Below are 25,146 nucleotides of genomic sequence, written 5' to 3' on the forward strand. Positions count from 1 at the left end.
ATGTACCATACATGATCTGTTCCTTAGACAACTATATAGATTCAAAATACCTTATTGCTATAGGAATACCCCTGCTAGAAAACTCTTATCATTCAAAAAGCTGTCAGAATGATTCCCAAAGCAAATTCTACAGAATAACTAAACTTTCAAAATTCAAAGAGTTAATTTGATGGCATTTATTTGATGAGTTGCCTTGACTGCATCATTTATTTGGTGGTAGCAAAATATTGTGTTAAATTAATATATAAGAAAAGAGAAAATTAATCGTAATATTAATGTTACTAACTTTGTTTGTTCTTGGATTCAACATTAATGGCTTGCCTTTTTCTTTGGTGTGTACACTTCGACATGCCAATGTACAAGGAGAGGCAACTATTCTTAATCTAGAGAACATCTTTTCTTTTACCTAGAAAAAAAAATGGAAAAAAATCAGGATAAAAACACATAACAGGGTCAAAAACACAAATTAAATTTTAGTTTTCAAAAGTATATTCAAAAAACTATTTAGTGTATATAAAATTTTATTTTAGAATTTCTAGCAACTGGCTTTGCGATCTGAAAAAAAATGGGAAGATCAGAAGGTGAAATAAAGAATCTTTTTTTTTCCCCTGTCATATAAAGGCATATCCCCCAAAAAGGTATTTGTTGGTGTTACTCATAGAGCTAGTAGTATCTTTAAAATTGCCAGGACAGGCATTCTGCTAAACTTTTTTTTCATGGGAACTATTATTACCACGATCTAAGTACACACAGGTATCAACAGAAGAAGGGGAGAAGAGAAGTTCAAATCCATGACCAGATCCATGGGTTGCTTAAATATTAGTTGTAAAAGATGGAGAGAGGGGGCCAGGTAGTATTATCAGGAGATGGGTAGGAAATTATGAAAGGGTTGAAATAAACAACCAGGTGAGTAATTTAACTTGGAATACACTAAGAATGGGTGAGAGAAGTTAACTTGAGAAAGCTTAACACATCCATACAGATAAAGTGAACTTCATAAGGTAAGCAACATGTTGTTTGTGGACAAACAGTTGGCCTTGAAAGTAGAAACTCAGTATGTCCCAAACAGAACTCATGCAATACAACTTTCCCCTAAAACTTTCCTTTCTTCTGAACTTAATATTACTTTTGAGGACTCAAACATTCTTCTTAATCTCCTAGACCCACAACTTCATTATCAATCATCCTCAATACCTCATTCTCACTATATATATTTTTTTAAAAAATCAACTTTTTTGTTGTCAGTTTTATCTTCACAACATTTCTCCTATGTCCCTTGCATTATACTCACACAACTACTACCCTAGTTCTGGATCTCTAGAATTGGTCTCCTTACTTCAAATGTCTCTTCCCTCTACATTTCATCTTCCATTAGCTGCCAAAACAATTTTTCTAACACAGGCTTTCTAAAAGACAACTAGGGGGGAAAAATCTTTGCAACAAGTTTTTCTATTAAGAATTTCATTTCCAAGAAATATAAGAAACTGATTCAGTCTTACAGATCTAAGAGCCATTCCCAAGAGATAAATTTGATCAAACCACATGAACATTTTTCAAATGAAGAAATCCAAGTTATCAACACAGTCATATGAAAGAATGCTCTAAACCATTAACTGGAAACATACATTGAAGCAATTTTTATATTCTACATCCATTAGACAGGCAAAGAAAAAGAAGAAAATGTTAGAGAAACTATGGGAAAACAGGTACACTAATTGGTGTAATGTTAATTGATACAGTCATTGTGGAGACGGCCATTTAGAAATTTATTCCCCAAAGTCCCCTAACAATGTATGCCCTTTGACTCAGCTATATCTCTACCAAGAATGGCTATATTCCAGGAAAACTAATGAGGAAAAGCACTTATGTGTACAAAAATACTTTAGTAGTTTTTATCATTCTTTTGTGAAATAAAGTTTTAAAAAGAGGACAACAAAAATAATACCATGACCCCAAGAAGCTTACTTTCTAAAGGGAGAGACAACATGCAAATAGATAATTACAGGATACAAGAAAGATAATCTCAGAGCAGAAATCACTTACCAGTTTAGAGGGAGGGGAAAAGTCTATTATAGGAGTTGGGATTAATACTGAGTCTTGAAGGAACACAAAGACATTAAGAGGCAGAAGTGAAGGAGTATAGTATTCCAAGCATGGGAACAAAGGCACAGACATGGGAAATTGGAACACCATGTTTGAAGAACATGAAATAGGCCAGTAGTTGAATTGTAGGGTACATGGAGGAAAGCACATTGTAAGAAGTCTGGAAAGAGAGGAAGGGACTTTATTTTTTTTTTTTTCCTTTTTTTTTTTTTTTATTTAATAGCCTTTAATTTACAGGATATATATACATGGGTAACTTTACAGCATTAACAATTGCCAAACCTCTTGTTCCAATTTTTCACCTCTTACCCTCCCCCACCCCCTCCCCTAAATGGCAGGATGACCAGTAGATGTTAAATATATTAAAATATAACTTAGATACACAATAAGTATACATGACCACAACATTATTTTGCTGTACAAAAAGAATCAGACTCTGAATTATTGTACAATTAGCTTGTGAAGGAAATCAAAGATGCAGGTGTGCATAAATATAGGGACTGGGAATTCAATGTAATGGTTTTTAGTCATCTCCCAGAGTTCTTTTTCTGGGTATAGCTAGTTCAGTTCATTACTGCTCCATTAGAAATGATTTGGTTGATCTCGTTGCTGAGGATGGCCTGATCCATCAGGACTGGTCATCATCTAGTATTGTTGTTGAAGTATATAATGATCTCCTGGTCCTGCTCATTTCACTCAGCATCAGTTCGTGTAAGTCTCTCCAGGCCTTTCTGAAATCATCCTGTTGGTCATTTCTTACAGAACAGTAATATTCCATAATTTTCATATACCACAATTTATTCAGCCATTCTCCAACTGATGGACATCCATTCAGTTTCCAGTTTCTAGCCACTACAAAAAGGGCTGCCACAAACATTCGTGCACATACAGGTCCCTTTCCCTTCTTTATAATCTCTTTGGGATATAATCCCAGTAGTAACACTGCTGGATCAAAGGGTATGCACAGTTTGATAACTTTTTGAGCATAGTTCCAAACTACTCTCCAAAATGGTTGGATTCGTTCACAACTCCACCAACAATGAATCAATGTCCCAGTTTTCCCACATCCCCTCCAACAATCATCATTATTTTTTCCTGTCATCTTAGCCAATCTGACAGGTGTGTAGTGGTATCTTAGAGTTGTCTTAATTTGCATTTCTCTGATTAATAATGACTTGGAGCATCTTTTCATATGACTAGAAATAGTTTCAATTTCTTCATCTGAGAATTGTCTGTTCATATCCTTTGACCATTTTTCAATTGGAGAATGGCTTGATTTTTTATAAATTAGAGTTAATTCTCTATATATTTTGGAAATGAGGCCTTTATCAGAACCTTTGACTGTAAAAATATTTTCCCAGTTTATTGCTTCCCTTCTAATCTTGTCTGCATTAGTTTTGTTTGTACAAAAACTTTTCAGTTTGGTATAATCGAAATTTTCTATTTTGTGATCAGTAATGATCTCTAGTTCTGCTTTGGTCATAAAGACCTTCCCCTTCCACAGGTCTGAGAGGTAAACTATCCTATGTTCCTCTAATTTATTAATAATTTCATTCTTTATGCCTAGGTCATGAACCCATTTTGACCTTATCTTGGTGTACGGCGTTAAGTATGGATCAATGCCTAGTTTCTGCCATATTAGTTTCCAATTTTCCCAGCAATTTTTATCAAACAGTAAGTTCTTATCCCAAAAGCTGGGATCTTTGGGTTTGTCAAAGACTAGGTTGCTATATTTGTTGACTGTTTTATCCCTTGAACCTAATCTATTCCACTGATCAACTAATCTATTCCTTAGCCAATACCAAATAGTTTTGGTAACTGCTGCTCTATAATATAATTTTAGATCTGGTACAGCTAAGCCACCATCATTTGATTTTTTTTTTTAATTCCCTTGAAATTCTTGACCTTTTGTTTTTCCATATGAACTTTGTTGTTATTTTTTCTAGGTCATTAAAATAGTTTTTTGGGAGTCTGATTGGTATAGCGCTAAATAAATAGATTAGTTTAGGTAATATTGTCATCTTTATTATATTTGCTCGCCCTATCCAAGAGCATTTAATATTTTTCCAATTGGTTAGATCAGACTTAATTTGTGTTAAAAGTGGTCTGTAATTTTGCTCATAAAGTTTCTGATTTTCCCTTGGCAGATAGATTCCTAAATATTTTATATTATCAGTAGTTACTTTAAATGGAATTTCTCTTTGTAACTCTGACTGTTGGATTTTGTTAGTGATATATAAGAATGCTGATGACTTATGTGGGTTTATTTTATAACCAGCAACTTTGCTAAAGTTGTGGATTATTTCTAATAACTTTTTAGCAGAATCTCTGGGGTTCTCTAAGTATACCATCATGTCATCGGCAAAGAGTGATAATTTGGGAGGAAGGGACTTTAAATGCCAAACAGAAGACCATATTTTATCCTAGAGGTAATAGGGAAAAATGGAGCATATAATTAAGAGGTGGATAGTCAGGCATATATACATATATACATACATACACACAACATAAAACATATTTATATATTTATTGAAATAGTTTATTATTTTTAATCTTATATAAGGCAGTGCTACCTCCCTCCCCACCATTAATCAAATTTAAAAAAAATTTCTTAATGTGTATCTACTTAGTGTGACAAACCAAATTCCTACATTAGCTATGCCCAAAAATGTCTCCTTTTGCATCTTAAGTTAGTCTCTACATCAGAAGTGAATGGCGTTTTAACATTCTTTTATTTGATTGCATACTTATTGTGTTGATCAGAATTCTAATGTTTTTAAAACTTGCTTTTTTCTATAATGTTATTATATAAATTGTTTTATTTCTGCTCATTTTCTTCTACAAGAGAACATACAAGTCTTCCCAGTTTTCTCTAAAATTTAACATTTGATCATCTGTAATGATATACACATACACATATAGATTATCTATAATCATACATTATACACACACATGTACATTCATATCTATGTAGGGTCTTACTATTTTTATTTGTCCTGTTTTTCTGAAGGTGAATAACATCATCCTTTATATATCTAATCCTTCCATTTTTCTAACTCCACCAACTCATCATTTCTTATACCACAGCAATATTTCAACCTTATTCTATGTAGCTATTTTAAGTAGTCTAAAACAACTGATTGATATAGCTGGCCTATATAACAGTTTCCCTATTTTCATTTTTATATTTTTTAAAACTTCGTTCCCTTATCCCCATCCCCAATTAAGAAACCACATGTGAAGCTATGTAAAGCATTTCCATATAAGTTTGGTATGAAAAATCTTCCACCCAAAACAGAAAATAAAATATAAAAACACCTCAAGAAAAATAGAAATTGGCTATAATATTCCTGGAAGTTTTCATCTTGGAATTTCTTTCAGGAGGTGATTAATGGATTCTTTCAATTCCTATTTTATCCTTTGGTCCTAGAATATCAGTACAATTTTTCTTGAGAATTTGTTGAAATAGGATGTTCAAGCTCTTTTTGTGATGATAACTTTCAGATAGACCAATAATTTTTAAATTGTCTCTTCTGGATTAATTTTCTGGGTCAGTTGTTTTCCCAGTGAGATTTCACATTTTTTCTTTCTTTCTTTCTTTCTTTTTTTTTTTTTGCTTCATCTATTTCTCATAAAATTTTCACATTTTCCCCCAGTTTTTCATTCTTTTGGTTTTGTTTTATTGTTTCTTGATTTTTCATAGAAGTCAATAGCTTCCATTAGTTCAATTCTATGACTATGGGGAAAAAATGTGAAATATCAAATAATGTGGTTTATTATCTGTTTACATTCCTACATAGAAGGATATTTGTAACTCAAGAACTTTCTCATTATTATGGCAGTTAGATGAAGTATATCTACACAGAGAGCACAAATGTGAGTTGAATATGAAGGGATAGCTAAAAAATAAAATAATAGGTAAAAGTGGAATATACAAGGAAAAAGGGAAAGGAAGAGATGGAATGGCATAAATTATCTGCCATAAAAGAGGCAAGAAAAAGGTTTTCCAAAAGAAGAAAATGGAGGGAGGAGAGAAAGAATGAATGAACTTTACTCATCAGAATAGGCTCAAACCTGGGTATAGAAATCTATCTCTCCCTGCAGGAAAGTAGGAAAGGAAGGGTAATAGTAGAAAGGGAATACTCAGAGAGGGGGTGATCAGAAGCCAAACACTTTTGAGGAATGACAGGATGAAAGGAAAGAGAGACCAGAATAAATGGGGGGAGTAAGAAGAGGAAGAGAAATATAGTTAGCAAGAGTAATTGTGAAAAGAATTTGGAACCAAGTTTCTCTGAGGAAAGCTTCTTTTTTCAAATGTATAGTGAACTGCGTCAATTAAAAAAAAAAAAAAAAAAAAAGAGCAAGTCCCAATTGAGAAATGTAAAAAATTGGTTTTACATGTAATTGGAGAAAATAAAATATTAAATAAAAAAAAAAATACCTTCCAGCTAAGATATAGGGGAGAGATTGTGATGAACCAATGATTCTTAGCTTGCAAGCCTGAGGGACTAGGAAGATGGTGTTGCCCTCTACACTAATAGAGAAGGAGAAGAAGGGGATAAGGAGGGAAGGTTTAGGAGAAAAGGTAGTGAGTGACATGTTGAATTTAAGATGTCTACTGGCAAACCAGGTGGAGATCTTCCTTCCTATCAAACCCTGCCCTCATGATAGAGTAAAACATTTAAACAAAATCAATCAGTAAGTATTATTGCCTACTATATGCCAGGCACTGTGCCAAGTACAAGATATAACAGGTACAAAGAACGAAATAACATCTTGCAATGAGCTTTCTTTCTAATGGAATAGACAAGTAATTACAAAAATATATTCGGTATAAACATAAAGTTAATACAAAAATAATATATAATGAAGATAAATACAAGGAAGCACTAGTCACTGGGAAGAATCGGGAAAACTTAATACAGAAAGCAAGTTTCTTAAACAAGAAGTTTAAACAAGCTTCTTAAAAAGAAAGGTAACAGGATACAAAATAAATCCACATAAGTCATCAACATTCTTATATATCACTAACAAAATCCAACAGTTAAGAGTTACAAAGAGAAATTCCATTTAAAGTAACTACTCATAGTATAAAATATTTAGGAATCTATTTGCCAAGGGAAAATCAGAAACTTTATGAGCAAAACTACAAAACACTTTCCACACAAATTAAGTCTGATCTAACCAACTGGAAAAATATTAAATGCTCTTGGATAGGGCAAGCAAATATAATAAAGATGACAATACTACCTAAACTAATCCATTTATTTAGCGCTATACCAGATTCCCAAAAAACTATTTTAATGACCTAGAAAAAACAACAACAAAGTTCATATGGAAAAACAAAAAGTCAAGAATTTCAAGAGAATTAATGAAAAAACAAAATCAAATGAAGGTGGTTTAACTGTACCAGATCTAAAATTATTAAATATATAAAATTAAAATTATATAAATTATTAAAAAGCAGTGGTTACCAAAACCATTTGGTATTGGCTAAGAAATAAACTAGTTGATCAATGGAATAGGTTAGGTTGAAAGGACAAAACACCCAATAATTTTAATAATCTAGTGTTTGACAAACCCAAAGACCCCACTTTTTGGGATAAGAACTCACTATTTGACAAAAATTGCTGGGAAAATTGGAAATTAGTATGGCAGAAACTAGGCATTGACCCACACTTAACACTGTACACCTAGATAAGGTCAAAATGGGTTCATGACCTAGGCATAAAGAATGAGATTATAAATGAGAGGAACACAGGATAGTTTACCTCTCAGACTTGTGGAAAAAGAAGGAATTTATGACCAAAGAAGAACGAGATCATTATTGATCACAAAATAGAAAATTTTGATTATATCAAATTGAAAAATTTTTGTACAAACAAAACTAATACAGACAAGATTAGAAGGGAAACAATAAACTGGGAAAACATTTTTAGTCAAAGGTTCTGATAAAGGGCTCATTTCCAAAATATATAGAGAATTGAATCTAATTTATAAGAAACCAAGCCATTCTCCAGTAGATAAATGGTCAAAGGATATGAACAGACAATTCTCAGACAAAGAAACTGAAACTATTTCTAGCCATATGAAAAGATGCTCCAAGTCATTATTAATCAGAGAAATGCAAATTAAGACAACTCTGAAATACCACTACACACCTGTCAGACTGGCTAGAATGATAGGGAAAGACAATGACAAATGTTGGGAGGAGATGTGGGAAAACAGGGACACTAATACATTGTTGTTGGAATTGTGAACACATCCAGCCATTCTGGAGAGCAATTTGGAACTATGCTCAAAAAGTTATCAAACTGTGCATACCCTTTGATCCAGCAGTGTTTCTACTAGGCTTATATCCCAAAGAGATACTAAAGAAGGGAAAGGGACCTGTATGTGCATGAATGTTTGTGGCAGCCCTCTTTGTAGTGGCCAGAAACTGGGAACTGAGTGGATGCCCATCAGTTGGAGAATGGCTGAATAAATTGTGGTATATAAATATTATGGAATATTATTGTTTGGTAAGAAATGACCAGCAGGATTTCAGAAAGGTCTGGAAAGACTTACATGAACTGATGCTGAATGAAATGAGCAGGACCAGGAGATCATTATATATTTCAACAGCAATACTATATGATGAGCAATTCTTATGGACGTGGCCTTCTTCAACAATGAGATGAATCAAATCAGCTCCAATAGAGCAGTAATGAATTGAACCAGCTACGCCCAGTGAAAGAACTCTGGGAAATGACTATGAACCATTACATAGAATTCCCAATCCCTATATTTTTGTCCGCCTGCATTTTTTTATTTTCTTCACAGGTTAATAGTACACTATTTCAAACTCCAATTCTTTTTGTACAGCAAAATAACTGTTAGGACATGTATGCTTATATTGTACTTAATTTATACTTTAACATACTTAATATGTATTGGTCAACCTGCCATCGGGGGGGGGGGGGGGGGGGGGGGGGGAGGAGGGGAATAATTGGAACAAAAGGTTTGGAAATTGCCAATGTTGTAAAATTACCCATGCATATAACTTGTAAATAAAAAGCTATAATAAAAAATAAAAAAGAAAGGTAAGAAACAGTATATTCCATATATGGAGGTTAGCCAATGCAAAAGGTGTGAACATGTGAGCTCAAGTCAAATGTAGGGAACAAAAAGGGAAAACTAGATCTGTCTGGATCAGAGTTTGAGGAGGGGAATAATGTTCAACAAGGCTGGAAAGATAACTAGGGTCAAGTTATATATCATTTAAAAAGCTAAAGAGAGGACTTTATATTTTATTCCAGGGGGCATAAGAAGCCACTGCTGTTAGCTGTATTAAAAGGAATTACATGGTCAGAACTTTGCTTAAGAAAAATTAATTTTGGCTAGTGGACCAGAGTGACAGCAGATCTAAGACCAAAGGGACCATCTGAGAGATAATAAGGCTTGGAATTAAGGTGGTTGCTCTGAGAACGTAGAAAAAAGCATCAAATATCAGAAATATTGAGAAGCAGAAACAAGAACTGGCAATTGTGTGTGGGTAAGAAGAGAAGGGGCTGGGGAAGAGGTGTGAAATGTAATAGAAAGATCTGGAGATCCGTTTTAAATAATGAGTGAGGACAACATCTAAAGTAACCGTGTGTGTTCATTTGCATTGTTTTCTTATTCATTTTCTTTCCTTTTTGATCCAATTTTTCTTGTGCAATAAAATAAATTGCATAAATATGTTTACATATATTGGATTGCTTGCCATCTAGGGGAGGGGGGTAAGAGGGAAGGAGGGGAAAATTTGGAACACAAGGCTATGCAAGGGTCAATACTGAAAAATTATCTGTGCGGTTTTTTTTGTTTTGTTTTTTGCTAAGGCAATAATTGGGGGTAAGTTGAAGTTCTCAGGCCACATTTGAACTCAGGTCCTCCTAACTTCAGGACTGGTCCTCTAACCACTGAACAAACTAATTGTCCCCATCCCCTTCCCCATGCATTTGAAAATAAAAAGCTTTATTTAATTAAAAAAAAGAAGAAAAAGGAAAAAAAAAAGGTCCTCCCACCCCCAATAATTTTTATTTTGTTGTAACATGACAAATTTTACTTGACAAATGCCAACTAAAAAGCATTTCTGTATACAAAGTAGAACAAAAAAAGATGATTGTATGTATATAAAATCAGTAATTTCTATTACATAGTTTGCTTAAAAAAAAAAAGTATCTATGTGAGGCTAAAGTATAAGGCAGGAGTTGACACAAAATTTAAGATTAAGGAAATGGCACCCCTCTCACTCAAAAATTGAATTTTTTTCAATTCTTTCTGATTTTAAGAACATGAAAACAAAACCACTCCATGCTTTTGAAATTTTCCTTATGATTACTGGTAAGACGGTTTTGAGGGGACATTTTAATTTTCCAAAGAATTCATCTTTGTTGTTTGTTATATTTGCTCACATTTACCAATTTTATATACTTCACCCTATGTTTGCATTTAAAAATTTCTGCATAGCTCCTTTCACTAGGAATGCCTAGAATTTCTCTATTTCATTAAAAATCCACCCCCCCCAATCAGATTATTCTATTTTGTTGGATAAATTATTCTTGTTTTTTTTTGTCTATTTTTTTTGCCTTCTGAAATACAATTTCAAGCCCTCTGCTTCCAATAGTAATAGCTGCTAAAATCTTGGGGGATCTTGTAGCCTCTTAGTATTTGAACTCCTACTTTCTGGCTATTGGTAATACTTATTCTTTCATCTGGAAGTTTTGGATTTTGGCTATACTATTCCTGGGAGTTTTATTTTTATTTTTTTCCAGGAGATAACCAGTGCAATTTTTCTTTCTCTACTTTTATGTTGACTTCTGCTTCTAAGATATCTGGGCAGTTTAAAAAAAATAATTATTTCTTGAAATAATGTCCAATGATTTTCAAATCCTCTCTCCTTGATTAGTTTTGGTAACACTTATATTTTCTTCTATTTTTTTTTTTTAATGCTTTGAAAAGGTAGTAGAGTGCATAGAGTCATGGACTCTAATGTCCTGAAGACCACACTTGAAATCCACCCTCACACATTTACTGTCTGTATGATCCTAGGCAAGTCACAATTTCAGTTTCCTCATCTGTAAAATGGATATAATAAAAGCATTTACCTTCCAGGGTTGTTCATGAGAATAAAATGAGATAATTGCCAAGTGCTTAGTACAATGCCTAGCACACTGTAAAAGCTATATAAATGTTAACTATTAATATTATAATTTCTACTTTCATTACCTTGTCTATCCTGGTGTATGTAGCTCAGCATCTATCTTGCCTAGACTAATGTAACAGCTTCTTAACTGGTCTTTTCCCCCCACTCCAAACCATAATTCACCCAAGTGACAATAATCTTAAATTACAAGTTTGACCACATCAGACTCCTATTCAATAAACTCCAATAACTCCTCATTGCCTCTAGGATCAAATACAAACTCTTCTGTTTGGCATTTAAAGTCTTCATTATTCCCTTTCTAGTAATATACAATCCAGTCAAACCAGCCTAGCCTTCCTGCTAATCTTCCCATTTTGTCTATTGCCTTTTACCCCCCGTTTCATGCCCAGAATATAGTCCTACCTTATCAGCCTCTTAGATTCCCTTGTTCCACAAGAAGCCTTTGTTCTCCTACCCTCACCCCAACTCTCCCTAATTCTTAACGTACTTGTTGATGTACTATATCTCAAGACAGAATGTAAGCCATGTGATGGAGGGGACTGTTTCATTTCATCTTTGAAAATGTAGTGCCTACCATATGGCCTGGCATGTAGTAGGTACTTAAATTAGGGATTGTTAATTGGTTGATTCATTTCCTCTATCACGTAATAATGCTCTGCATATATTAAGTCCTTAATATTTGTTAAGCTCTGTCAAGTGTGTGAGGGAAAGGAGTGAATGAGGTGGTGTTGAGGGGATGAAAAATGCTTGTTGAAGACAGACTGGCCCTGTTATTGTTCAGATGTTTTTTTCAGTTCTGTCTAATTCTCTGTGACTCCATTTGGGGTTTTCTTGACAAAGATATTGACAAAGTTTGCCAGTTCCTCCTCCAGTTCATTTTGCAGATAAGAATTGAGGTAAAGAGGGTAAAGTGACTTGGTCAGGGTAACACAAGTTTCTAGAGCCACATCTGAATTCAGATAGATGAGTCTCTCTGATTTTAAGATGTAACAATCTATCTACTCTGCCACCAATTTGGCCCAAGGTTGGGCTAGATGTCATCAAAGGTATATTAGAATCCAAACTTCTATGAAATGGCAATGCATATACCCCAACTCAGTATCTAGCATCAGGTGAGAAGCAATTCAATTTAAACAAACGCTTTGGGAAAATAACCCAAGGAGCTATCCAAAACATATTAAACTCAGGAAAACAATGCTAATTTATTTTAAATTTTGATAATAACTTTTTATTTTCAAAATACATGCAAAGATAGTTTTTAACATTTACCCTTGAGAAACCTTGTAGAACAATAAATTAACAAATTAAATTAAATTAAAGGCTCATCATATTTATGTTGTGGGGATTTGTTATAACAACACCTCTTTATTCATATAGTCTCATGATGAATTAACAACATCAATGGAATCGTCTTTAAATCACAAAAACAGCCACAAGTTACCACATTTCCAATAAATTTCTTGCCTATGGCCTGGAAAGCATTTTTAAGCAATATATACAATTATGTCTAAAGAAACTAATACTTGAAAAACGTAAGATAGATTAAACATAATGATCTTTAATAAATAAATAAAACAGCACCAATTGCAAAAGACTACTTCCTCTTAGCAAAGAGATGGTAGCCTAATGGGAGTAAAGAATGAATATTTTAAAGACACAGTGTCTAGATTGGACGGTTTTTGTTAACTTTTTATTTGTTGCAAGACATAAGTCTATGGGGGAAGTGATTGGTAATAAAAAAGAAGGCATCAACAAAACATTTAAAAATAAAAAGTTTTTCTCTCTTAACATGATTTATAAAGCAATGTATATAACAAATAAACAAATTTTTAAAAAATAAATAAAAAGCATCGGGCAGTTTTCCAAAGATTTTCTTCTTTGTCCTGTATAATTCTGGGCCCAGATCATTATAATCTGTACAATATACTTTTTTTTTTTTATCATTGGGGGCATGTAAAAATTTAATATGAATAATCATAAAATTATTTAAAAGAATCAGAACATATGAATAAAATCTAAAACTTTTAACTATACATTACTAGATATTTGCATTTTTCCCCTATTTTTCTTCTAAATGTTTTAGCATTGTTTAGCTACAACCTATCCACAATTAACATATTGGAAATCATAAATTTTAAAACTAATTACTAAAATGAGTTAGCTTTCTTTTTCTAGTAGCAGAAAACTATTATAAAGTTACACAGGGCAACCCCACTGGGATTTACAGATATAGAGAAAAAGTTCTCTTCTTTCTATATCCAAAGGGAGTTAGCCCACATTCTGCTCTCCTATCTGCAAGGTCACAGTTACAGGCATCAAACAAGGTGGAGTCATAAACAGTATTTAAGTGTACTGATTTTGTTACTATTTAAGAATACCAATACCATCTACTCCTCCTCAACCCCTCCCCAATCCCTCGGCCCTTAATATGCACAAGTCTGCTTGATTGATTTACTTGATAAGACAAGGAAGGGCCAAGCAATTCTCCAAGAGAAATAAAACTGCTTGCAGGGATTCTAGGTTTTTCTTGGCTTTCACAGCTCCATGATAAGCATTAGTAGGACTCCCAGTGGCAGACAATAATAAAATAGCTACTATATCACAAACTATAGCAAACATTTAGTTAATTTATGTTAATGAAATTTTCCCATGTAAATGAAATCCAAAAACTTGCAGTTTGTTCTTTTTCGACTTATATGAAACAAAAGTTTCTACTTGAGAACTCTGCAAAATTTTTAAAAGTATACTTCAATTATTTGCTAAAATGTGATCCACTCAACACCAAAGTCATGGCAAAATTTGTCTTCAATGCAAAGACTTTTGAGCATTTGTTCTAGGAATTCAGTTATAGAACGTATCTTATTTTCTTAGCATGGCCCTGTCATTAGTAAAGATGTGATCAACCACAGGATTCATACTATAAATGTACTTTATTACTGCTAAGATGATTTTATTCATTAAAGTATATATATCTTACATAACACAAGATTTATGTGAATTTGTCATATCATCCACAAATGTAAAGTATCATAATTAAATCCCCTTTAAGAAAAATCAATAGAATTATGAAGGACTGTTAAATTTTAAGTAATATTATTAGAACTCGAAAAATAAAATTCGAAATGTCTGAAACTGAGGAAAACATTCAGAAAGCATAAATTAATTTTTATACTGTATTCCAGTTAAAAAAAGCTTTGGTGTAATGTTAAAGGTCACTTTTAATGGGGTGATCAGTTCCTCCATTTGTCCTATTTCATATTCTGCCTTAAGGTTATGACCATCCCCTCTTAATGGTTGAGATAAAGGTGTTATAGACATTCCTTACTGTCATTAGAATATCAGTAACCTCCATATATGAGGCTATCCCCACCTAGGTATCTGCATTATGTCATTGTTAATGTTATTCCATAAAAGGCTTACTGTCCCAGGGGCTAGACCCTTTGAGATGATAGTCTCGTCTAGCCCTGGGATCCATTGGTCCCAGTATTTCTCTCCATTTAATTATTGAATTGGTCTCTAATCTCTGTCTTGCTCAGTTTCTTTTGACATTACATTTGGAGCTCCCCAGTGAGATGATTAGAAAATGAGCAGGATGAGAGACGAGACTTTCGGGTCTCTGCCTTGGGCCGGGGTGACTGAGAATCTGAACTCTTGGCCTGGAGAGGTCGGGCCCTCCTGGATTTCTTCCAGAGCCTCTGGGAAAGAGCAGTTTCCTAGCTACAACAGCCTGATGATAGACAACCCCATTTCGGCCACAGGAAAGTAAGTTTGTCTGGGTACCTTTTGGGGTACCATGTGGTTTTGTTTGTTTGGTTTGGTTGATGAATAACTGGATTCACCGGGTTACACGGTTGTACAGTTGTCACTCTTGGGGTGCCCTTTTTGGGGGTACCAGTTGGTTTGGTTGATTAGTGAATAACCGGATGCGGGTGTCACTTGGGGTGCCCTTTTTAGGGGTGCCATTTGCTTGGTTGATGAGTGGCCTACTGGACGCAGGGGGTCGCTACTGGAGTGTGATGGAATTTTGGACAAGGTAAAAGACTTTTTCTTTCCTTATCTTGTGGTGGACACTGCAGTCATCAAGACTGCAGTCGTTTGGAGCTCTTGGGAGCTCTGGAACAATTCTTTAGGAATTGCTGCAACTCTATCTCTAAAAAGGGATCCGAGGGAGGCTACAAAGGTTGGGAAAACTAAGCTTTTACTTGTCTGCAATCTAGACACTCCACTGCCTCAAAACTCTTTTCCTGGAGCAGATGCTTTGCTTGAGGAAACTCTTTCTGTCCAACTCTTTTCCAGAGACAAAGGCCTGTCCTTTGCATTTCTAGAGGTCCTCCCACTTCTTCCACCCAGTGGGAAGTATATACATTTGAAAATGGGACTCAGTTTCCCTGTTTGGGTCATCCTGTGTTACAGTAATGCCGGCCCCTCCGGCTTTTGCATGCTCAGGGGGCTATCTACAAAGTTTTTTAAAAAACGCCATTTGGTTTAGCTTTAATGTTAGTGTCCTACTGAATGTTGTAATTGTGCAGTCTAAGTGTGATCAGTGTTCTGTATGTTATTGGACAGTCTAGTTGTGCTCTGTTCTATGTGATTTTTGTGAAATTGTAATTTGTTTGTTTTGGTAACTTAAGAGCTCTGTTAAAATTAAGAACAATGATCAAATTTGGGAATTGGTTATTTCAATACTGAACTCCAGCTGGTGAAAACATTTGATTAGGAATTTAAAGATTATTCTAAATTTGGGAAATGAATTGATTATCCTTAAGTATAAGATCTTAAAGGAACAATAGCTTGTTAAAGAATGTCTGTTAACTTGCCTGAAAGAGGTCATGTGCCTCTAATTTTACCTTAAGTATGTAACAAGGACTTTTCTGAAAGCTTCATCCCTGGCCAAGCTGGGCTTAGGAGAAGTCCATTGGGAATAATGGCCACATGGGGCCAGGAGGAGAGAAAGAAACTATATTTTTTTATTATTTGAAATGAGATAGAAATGGATTATATGCTTTAAATCCAGCTTTGCTGAACATGTAGGTTTTATGGGATTCCCCCACCCACTGATTTCTGCTACTTTAAATAAGATTTAAACTCGCCCCTCTCCCCACTGCTGCTACTTCAGCTATACGAGCCATTTAATTAGCCTGGAGTGATTTCGCTCCCCACTCTTGTGGAATTGGGGGAAGGGTAGTCACATGGAATTCTATTCTCCCCCCTTCCTCTAAACTGTTCCAGACATTTTAAAAGCAGCAAACTGATAAGATTATGGTAAATATCTTGGGTTTGTAGTTAATATGCACTGCATTTTTTCCCTCCTGTTACTGATTTCTATAATGGTCAATAAGAAATTGTTAATTCAATTATGTCATACTTTGCTGTTTCCAATCTGGTTATGTGTAATCACTATATCCTAAATACTTGAGCAAATAAGTATTTAGTCTGGTCATCTATTGGTTACCAGATATTGTGTCTGGATATTCAAGTTTTTTTTAAGGTTTTTAACTAATGAGAGGCCACATCTTGTAGCAGTCCTTGTGGACCGGTCTTTCTATCTCAGCCTGTTCTAACTTTTCTTTGTTAGATTTGTTTTTATTTCTAGATTTGGTCAAATTGTAGATATATTGACTTGCTTCTGGGACCTAGATCAAACCTTTGTTTGTCAGCTCGACACACTACAGACCCATCCCCCTTGCAGACTGAGCATCATCCCTAGCATCGTCCCTGTCCAGCTTGAAGAAGCAAATGACAGCTATGGCCCGTGCCCACTTTTCCTGATGTAATTTGGACTGATGGAGGGGAGTGGGAAAGTGGTTGACTTGTTAAAATTTTCACTGTATTACTGTGCTGTGTTTAAGACTTGGAATGGAAATTGTTAAACTTGTGTAACTATTGCTGTTATGTTTGAGGGACTTTTAGTCTGTTATGTATATGCATATGGGTATGATTTGTATGTGGAATGGTCATTTGATAATTCCTTTCCAAAAGAAAAAAAAGGGAGGAGAAGAAATAGGAAATTGGGGAAACTGGTACCTTGCTAGTTTAGATTTAATTAGTTTAGATTTAATTGGAAGTCCTTTACTCCTTGCTTAAATTTACTAGACTACGATTTGCTGGTTGTGCTTTAACTTGGAAATCCCTTATTCTGTTGGAATTGCCCTGGCAGACTCAGTTTTTGGGATTATTTCTTAGAAACAACCAGAAATTCGATACCTGTCTTGGAACTGGCAGTCTCTCTGAACTCTCTCTCCACTCCTGTTATCCCAGGTCCTTAATTAGTATTTCAGCATACTTAAAAAGGACCTTGTTGATATCGAGGCCTCTAAAAAGTTTGGGGCTTGCCTGCCTTGATCTAACTGTGCATAATCTGCTCAGAAATCTGCATTCTAATGGCAGCCCTGTTTGTTCCTCTGGGCGGGACAGGTGGAGCCGCTCCAAGCCTCACCCTTCTCTCCTGGAGATGGCTGCCCCTCTGGAATGGGCAACATAACTGCCTTGAGCCTGCTGCTCTCTGTAAGCAGAGGCCAAGTCATGCACAAATGACCACAGCTGTCCATATGCTCCCCAACTGCAGAGGATCTGACAATTGATTGTCAGAAATACTTGAAATAAGGAACTTTGTGTATAGCTGATTAATTCTGGGGTTATCAGGGAGAGACTTGCCCTTGCATTGGTCTAGCTTTATTTTGATTTACTTCACATAGGGTTGTTCAAATTATAGTGCTAAGGCCTTCTAGAGGAAGGCAATTCAAAGATTTGAATAGTTCCAAGAGAAAAAGGAGGGAATGTAATGTTAAAGGTCACTTTTAATGGGGTGATCAGTTCCTCCATTTGTCCTATTTCGTATTCTGCCTTAAGGTTATGACCATCCCTATATGAATATTATGGAATATTATTGTTCTGTAAGAAATGACCAACAGGATGATTTCAGAAAGGCCTGGAGAGACTTACACGTAAAACTGATGCTGAGTGAAATGAGCAGGACCAGCAGATCATTATATACATCAACAGCAATACTATATTACTGTATGATGACCAGTTCTGATGGTCCTGGCCATCCTCAGCAACGAGATCAACCAAATCATTTCCAATGGAGCAGTAATGAACTGAACTAGCTACGCCCAGAGAAAGAACTCTGGGTGATGACTAAAAACCATTACATTGAATTCCCAATCCCTATATTTATGCCCACCTGCATTTTTGATTTCCTTCACAAGCTAATTGTACAATATTTCAGAGTCTGATTCTTTTTGTACAGCAAAATAACGGTTTGGTCATGTATACTTATTGTGTATCTAATTTATATTTTAATATATTTAACATCTACTGGTCATCCTGCCATCTGGGGGAGGGAGTGGGGGGTGCAGGATGACCTAAGAGGTGAAAAATTGGAAGAGGTTTGGCAATTGTCAATGCTGTAAAGTTACCCATACATATAACTTGTAAATAAAAAAGGCTTTGACATTACATTGGTATCAGAAGATCTAAATTCAAATCCTAACTAATTACCAACAACTCTAACCTTAGAAAAGTAATTTGAACTCCCATTAGACTTCAAATTTCCTCAAATGTAAAATGAGGGGGATTGGACTAGATGGTCTTTGGGGTCTCTATTGGCTTCAGACCTATGATCCTATTGCTACAATGCTTAGTATTTAAGTATTGCAAGTGACACACTTTTAAACAGAACTTCATAGAGTAGGCAGCATGATTTAGTGCACAGGATTTGGATTTAAATTTCAGGAAGGTTCAGCTTTAACCTTTATTAGCTGTGTGCCAAATCACAATCTCTCTGAGCCCCAGTCCCTTTATGTGTAAAATGAGGAGACTGGATTCAATTTATGAAGTCCCTCAGAGCTCCAAAACAATAGATAATCAAAATAATCTTGACCAGGGAAGAAGGGTTCAGAGAAGATGAGTTCAATTTTAGAGGCATTGTTTTATCATAAATTGTAATATTAGGAGTGCATTATATTATCTATAAACACAAAAATCAATATAGAAAACAAGAATATCTTTAATTTAGACTTCCCCCCCCCCCTTTTTTTTTTTGCTGAGGTAATTAGCGTTAAGTGATTTGCCTGGCATCACATAGCCAGGAAGTATTGAGTGTCTGAGCTGGAACAAAGGTTCCAATTCAACATTTAGCTTTAAGTATATTCAATAAAACCTGGTGTGAAGGATCTATAATTTCATCACTGTGGCTGTATCTCCAATCCTTTCACCAATATGAACTACAACTTCTATAATTTAGGCAACAGATTTGTTCTAAGTTTTGTATCTAATGTAAGAGTCAAAGGCAGAATTTAAAGTCAGTTTTTCTAGACTCCTATTTTATCTACTATGCCAGCTGTCTCTAAATCTACTTAAGCTTTTTGGAGTTGTCATAATTTTATTATTATAATTTCAAAATCATCTGCTCAATTTGTTTAGGTACTGTGGTATATAGTCTGGAGTTCAAATCCATACCAACTATGTAACAATGGACAAGTCATTTAACTTGTGTAGCAGCTGCATTAACAAAATGATTCAAGAAAAACAGCACTAACTATTCACTGGGCTGTTGTGGGAAAAACTTTAAAACACAAAATGTCACCTATTATTATTAGAAGTAGCATAGGTAAACTCCTTTAAGCAAGCTAAGTAGTTAGATGTGTATGAGTATGTGTGTACATATATATATGGGGGGGGAGAATGTTTTGGTGTAATTTGTCTTTATTTTGTGTGGCAGTCTACAAAATGGATTCATGGGACTATAAGACAAAGACTATATCAAAGACTATAAAGGGTACTTAGATCAACTAATCCCAGGGTCAATCTGTTCCTCCCAGTAAAGGACAATTAGGGGATTTTGTCTCCAACACAGTCATACCTATTATCTCCCAACACAATGCAAAGCCTCTCCTCTAGCAATGTAAACTCTAAACTCAATCTCTTCCCTATTTCACAGCAACTGAGGATCCTAGGGCTTGGTTGCAGCAGCTGGACCTATATACATGGCAGATAAGAATTCCTGACCTCCTTTCTGTCATCAATGGGATAGTACTAGTAAGTGAACAAAAATAGGTGATGTGTTCTATAATGCAAATTTCATTCTATTTTCTTTTTTCTAAACATACCCAACTTTCAAACTTTCCTATTACTTTTCTAGTTACATACATAATTATATATAACAATACTATTATCCTTCTAGTAACCCTGGTTTGCATCATCCTCAATTCCTCACTCAACTCACCTCACAAATGCAGTTAACTGCCAAATCTTGCATTTTCTCACATATGCCCACTTCTATCTATTCATACAACCACCATCTTGGTTCTTGCCCTCATCATCTCTCATTGTCTCATTTCCCCTCCCCCACCATCCTCCAAGATATGTGATTTTTTTTCCCCAAATGGCAGGTCTGATCCTATGAGGTCCCTGTTTGCTAAACTCTTAAGAGTTTTCTATTGAACTTAGGAACAAATATGTCATTTTTATCCTACTCTTTTATTTTAATTTTTGTCTGTTTTATTATATAATTAGTAGTATAGTTGTACATATATGTAATTTACAAATAGACAAATATGTTTGGGGATGTGTATGCGCAAAAATATTTTACTTAAGAGATACGTGATCAAAAAAGTCTGGAAGCTACTGCTCTAGTGTATTTTAAACACAATTACATAAAAATTTTACTTTCAAACAGTATTTTAGTAAAACTTCTATCATATAAAACGAGTTCCATCTATAGTTCAGTCATGGAAACTCATGGCAATTTATTGCAGACATTTTAAAGGCTAAGAGCATTTAAGATGTGACCTTTGCCCAAATTACCATAAAAATATGCTTAACAAGGAGGAACAACATTGGTGACAATCAAATATGATTGACTCAGCTCTTCTCAGCAACACAAAGATCCAAAACAAATACATAGGATTCACAAAGGAAAATGCTATCCATAACCAGATAAAGAACTGATGGATTCAGAATGTAAATCAAAGTATATTTTTTTCACTTACTTAATTTTCCTCATTTTTTTTCTCCTTTTGATTTGATTCTTCTTTCACAACTGTGACTAATATGGAAATATGTTTTACATGAATCTACATGTATAAATTTTATCAAACTGCCTATCATTTTTGGAAAAAGGGAAGGAGAAAAATTTGAAACTCAAAATTTTTTTTTTTTTTTTTTTGCGAGGCAATTGGGGTTAAATCATTTGCCCACAGTCACATAGCTGGTGAGTGTTAAATGTAACCATTTGAACTCAGGTTCTCTTGACTCTAGAGCTGGTGCTCTATCCACTAAGCCACCTAGTTGCTCTTGGAAATGAAGTTTGAAAAAGCTAAAATTTTTCTTGACATGTAACTAGGGGGGAAAAAGGCTGTTAAAAATTAGTGAGGAGCAACAGGGTAGTTACATAGAACTTAATAGACAAAACACTATCATTTCCCTTAAGGAATAATAAAGGTAATAAAAGACCTTTACTGTATTCTAAAATACTTTTATTTCCCTGTGATTAAAATCTTTACAGCAAAGATGACATGGAATTCAGCAAAGAACGTTTAAATGGAAATATGTAGCATTATCAAAATGACGAAACATACATTCAAGAAATTAAAAAGGTCACTTTTAAGATTTTGCTACTTTTTATATAATAAAATCAAGCACATTTTTCCTGCTAAATATTTTTACTCAATGATCTATTCTTTTCAAAGAAAAACACCATCAATTTTAGTGTCAATTATATTTTAACAGCATATAGCCATTTAGACTCTATAACTACACCAATTTATATGTACCCAAAAGAAAACCTAATCTTTTAGCTTTAAAATTATATAAGCCAATTAAATTTCATGTTTTAATGATAAATTAAAATTAAATATAAATAATATATGAACAACATTAGTTAAGAGTAGGATGGCAGAATGGAAGGAAACATAAGGTTTCCTTTAAATGTAAGGTAATTAAAACAGAAAATACTCAAAATATTGAAGCTTTCTTAGCATAATTTTTAGTCTTAACAAACTGGTGTTGTGGGAAAAGCACTATACTTCATATCCTATTATCTGTGTTAAAGTCTTAGCTCTAAACTCTATTAGCTATATTACCTTAAGTTAAGTCATTTGAGTCTCAGTTTCTTCACATGTAAAGAAAGATACATGCCATTTTCCTTATCTACTTCACAGAGTTGTTATAGATAAAATAAAGCCTATGTAAATGCTTTGTTATTTTATATAAATGATAAAAATAAATAATATTTTAGCAGGCATATCATTAATGCATTATATGTTTTGTATATGTAATACACATTTTAAGTTTGCCAAATTTCCTTATGAAGAATATGTGGAAGGCTACTGAAAAAAAAAAATTCCAAGGAAAGCGGGATGGATGTTGGACTGAAATTTGAATTGGTCTATACTGCTGCACAGATCTCAGAGAAAACTGAAGGGTAAGTATTTAAAGGATGATTTTTCAAATACATAACATACAAAAGTTTGTCCTAATTCTAAAAGGAATACACAACTCTGCTCTAAAAATGCACTGCCCAACATTTCCTAGTCATTTTATCATTAAAGCCATGTCAGCAGTTCCATTTTGTACATCTAACTTTCTAGTCCTTATAACTATTATTTTTTTTTAAAAAGCCAGTTACAAGTTAAAAGTTAGCTTTCTTAAATTTACAGGAAACCTGATAGGTTTCCTTCTACCCACTCTTAAGGCTGTTTATGTTTAATCCTTTAAAGTTTCTAACATAAAATGATTAATAATTTACCTGTTTTTCCCCCTGAATTTATGCCAATTTAACTAAGTTCTCCCAAAATAATCAATATACAACTTGGTAGATTTAGTCCCCCCTAATTCTTGCAGTTAACAAAAGATAGCTGAGTAGTTTCTGACTGGATATACTTCTCTACATCTTCTACAATACTTTGTTCTCAAAGATAAAAAGTGGTTATTTTTAACTGAAAAGAATTAGGGTTATAAGACGCTAGTGACGTTATTACACCATGAATGCAAACTGCACAGCTATTAGTAACCATTTCATAAAGCTTAAAATATTTCCTAAGAAAGCACCTCTACAGCAATTTATTAGTCTGCTCATAGCTGTGACAGAATACACACCAAAAGCAATTGCTGTTATTTATTTATTTTTTTTTTTGAAAAGACTCATTATCATCATCATTGCCAAGAAGAGTTATTTCAACATTGGGTCAAGGAAATTTAGCACATAAATAGAAAGGTATTCCTAGAAAGGCAAAATCAAACCCACCCCAAAACTAACCACCTGCTGCCCATCCAATAGATGCAAATGAACCTGAATTTCTCCAAACTATTAGTTTTCCAGCTTTAGTCTCCTCAAACAGGCCGGCACATTGAACAAAACAACCACTTGTCTCTCAAAGGCATTCCAATACTAGAAGATGCTCTTTTTGCAAACTTCCTCTTTCGGGGCTCACGGGAAGACACTAAATAAGTTGATTCAGATAGAAATGCCCATATTCATGGGTTGTTTTCTAAAGGTAAGCTCGGTTGGGGCGGGAGGCGCCGGACAAGGATGCTCTTGTTCTTTTTCTAGGGGAGACCCTCCGAGCCGCCCCGCTCGCACCTAGGGAGGCGTCCCCGGTGTCCGGGAAAGGCGGCCGGAGGTCACATGAGGTCACTGGTGGGAGGGCGAGAGGGAGGTCCCGGGGCTCCGAGCCCCTCCCCTCGCCCATTCTCTCGATTCCCGGACCAGGATGACTGCGTTGCTGAGGGAATCGCGGGGGTTGGACGTCTCCCTCATCCCCTCAGGATCTCCCCTCAGGAGCCCGCCCCCCTCCCCCCCTCAGGACCGCGACGCTGAGGGGGAAGCGCTGGAGGCCTTGGCGGGAGATGGAGGCTGTGGCCGTGGCCTTTCCCAGAGTCCCACGCACTCGCCAGGGGCAGGACTCGCACTCCATCCGAGGGGGAGTCCTCCCTCTTCCCCTCATGCCACCCGCAAACCCAGAATTCTCCAGCACAGGTCCTTACCGGGCTTCTCGCCTAGCGACAGGTGGTGCTCCTGGCGGGGAGACAACGTGTCCTCTTCCACCTGCTCAGACAATGCTCCTTCCCGGCCGCCGCCGCCGCCTCTGCCTCTTAATCCTCCCTTTTTCCGTGTGCTCCGCTCGAGCCCAAGAAAGCGGCCTGGCTGGCACAGGAGAGATCCGGTAAAGGGGCGGGGTGCAGGCAAAGTGATGGGTGGGTGCGGCCTCGTCGTCGAGGCGGGGAAAAGACTGACGCCAGGCGCCGACCAATGGAGAAGCGGGATTCCATCCGGGAGGGTGGGGCTGGTCCACGCGTCGTCTCCGCCTGCTCCCCTAGACTCCTCCCCTTTCTCCTCTTTCCCCCTCCTTCTACCGCACTGCTCATTCCCCCCTCCCCCACTCTCTTCTGCCGCTCCGAGTTTAAGGCGCGAGCCTCGCTTTGCTGCTCAGCCTGAAGGCGAGCCCTGGGGGAAACGCCGAAAGTCCAGCCGCGCCCTTCAACTCCGAGAAAGAAGCCGGAGGGCGGGGCCGGCCTCGCCCTCGCCCTGGCGAGTTCCCCTTGTCCTCTCGCTGGCTGGTGCTTGGATGGATGCTGTGAGGTCCCGGTGGGGAGAAGGGAAGCGAACCAGCAGGGGCCGGAACGAAGAGCTGGTGTGCTGCGGCCGAGAAGTAACGGATGTAGGAAGAGACTTCGCTTCGGCGCCGGGGAGAGGGAGGGAGGGCAGGGGGCGAGGAAGATGAAACGCCGTGAGGCTGCAGGGTGGAGGTGGGGTTCAGAAGTAACGGGACTCCCCGCTGACTGCGGGCTAACTGGGAAGAGGATGAGGGCACCCGCGTCCTTTATCTGTATCTGTTGGTGGGTTTTGTGAAGGG

General features: G+C 36.0%; 1 protein-coding gene across 1 annotated transcript in view; it reads right to left on the reverse strand.

The window, feature by feature from the left end:
• Nucleotides 1-24,357, reverse strand: part of ME2 (malic enzyme 2) — a 69,991-nt gene extending 45,634 nt beyond the window's left edge. The window contains exons 1-2 of the mRNA XM_003759547.4: nucleotides 24,278-24,357; nucleotides 287-406 (exon numbers count right to left, since the gene is read on the reverse strand). Of these exons, the coding sequence (XP_003759595.1) occupies nucleotides 287-394 (108 nt within the window). The 5' untranslated portion in view covers nucleotides 395-406; nucleotides 24,278-24,357. The remainder of the gene's footprint in view (nucleotides 1-286; nucleotides 407-24,277) is intronic.
• Nucleotides 24,358-25,146: the final 789 nt, after the last annotated feature.

This window comes from Sarcophilus harrisii, chromosome 1, assembly GCF_902635505.1.
Source record: "Sarcophilus harrisii chromosome 1, mSarHar1.11, whole genome shotgun sequence".
NCBI classification, from domain to species: Eukaryota; Metazoa; Chordata; class Mammalia; order Dasyuromorphia; family Dasyuridae; genus Sarcophilus; species Sarcophilus harrisii.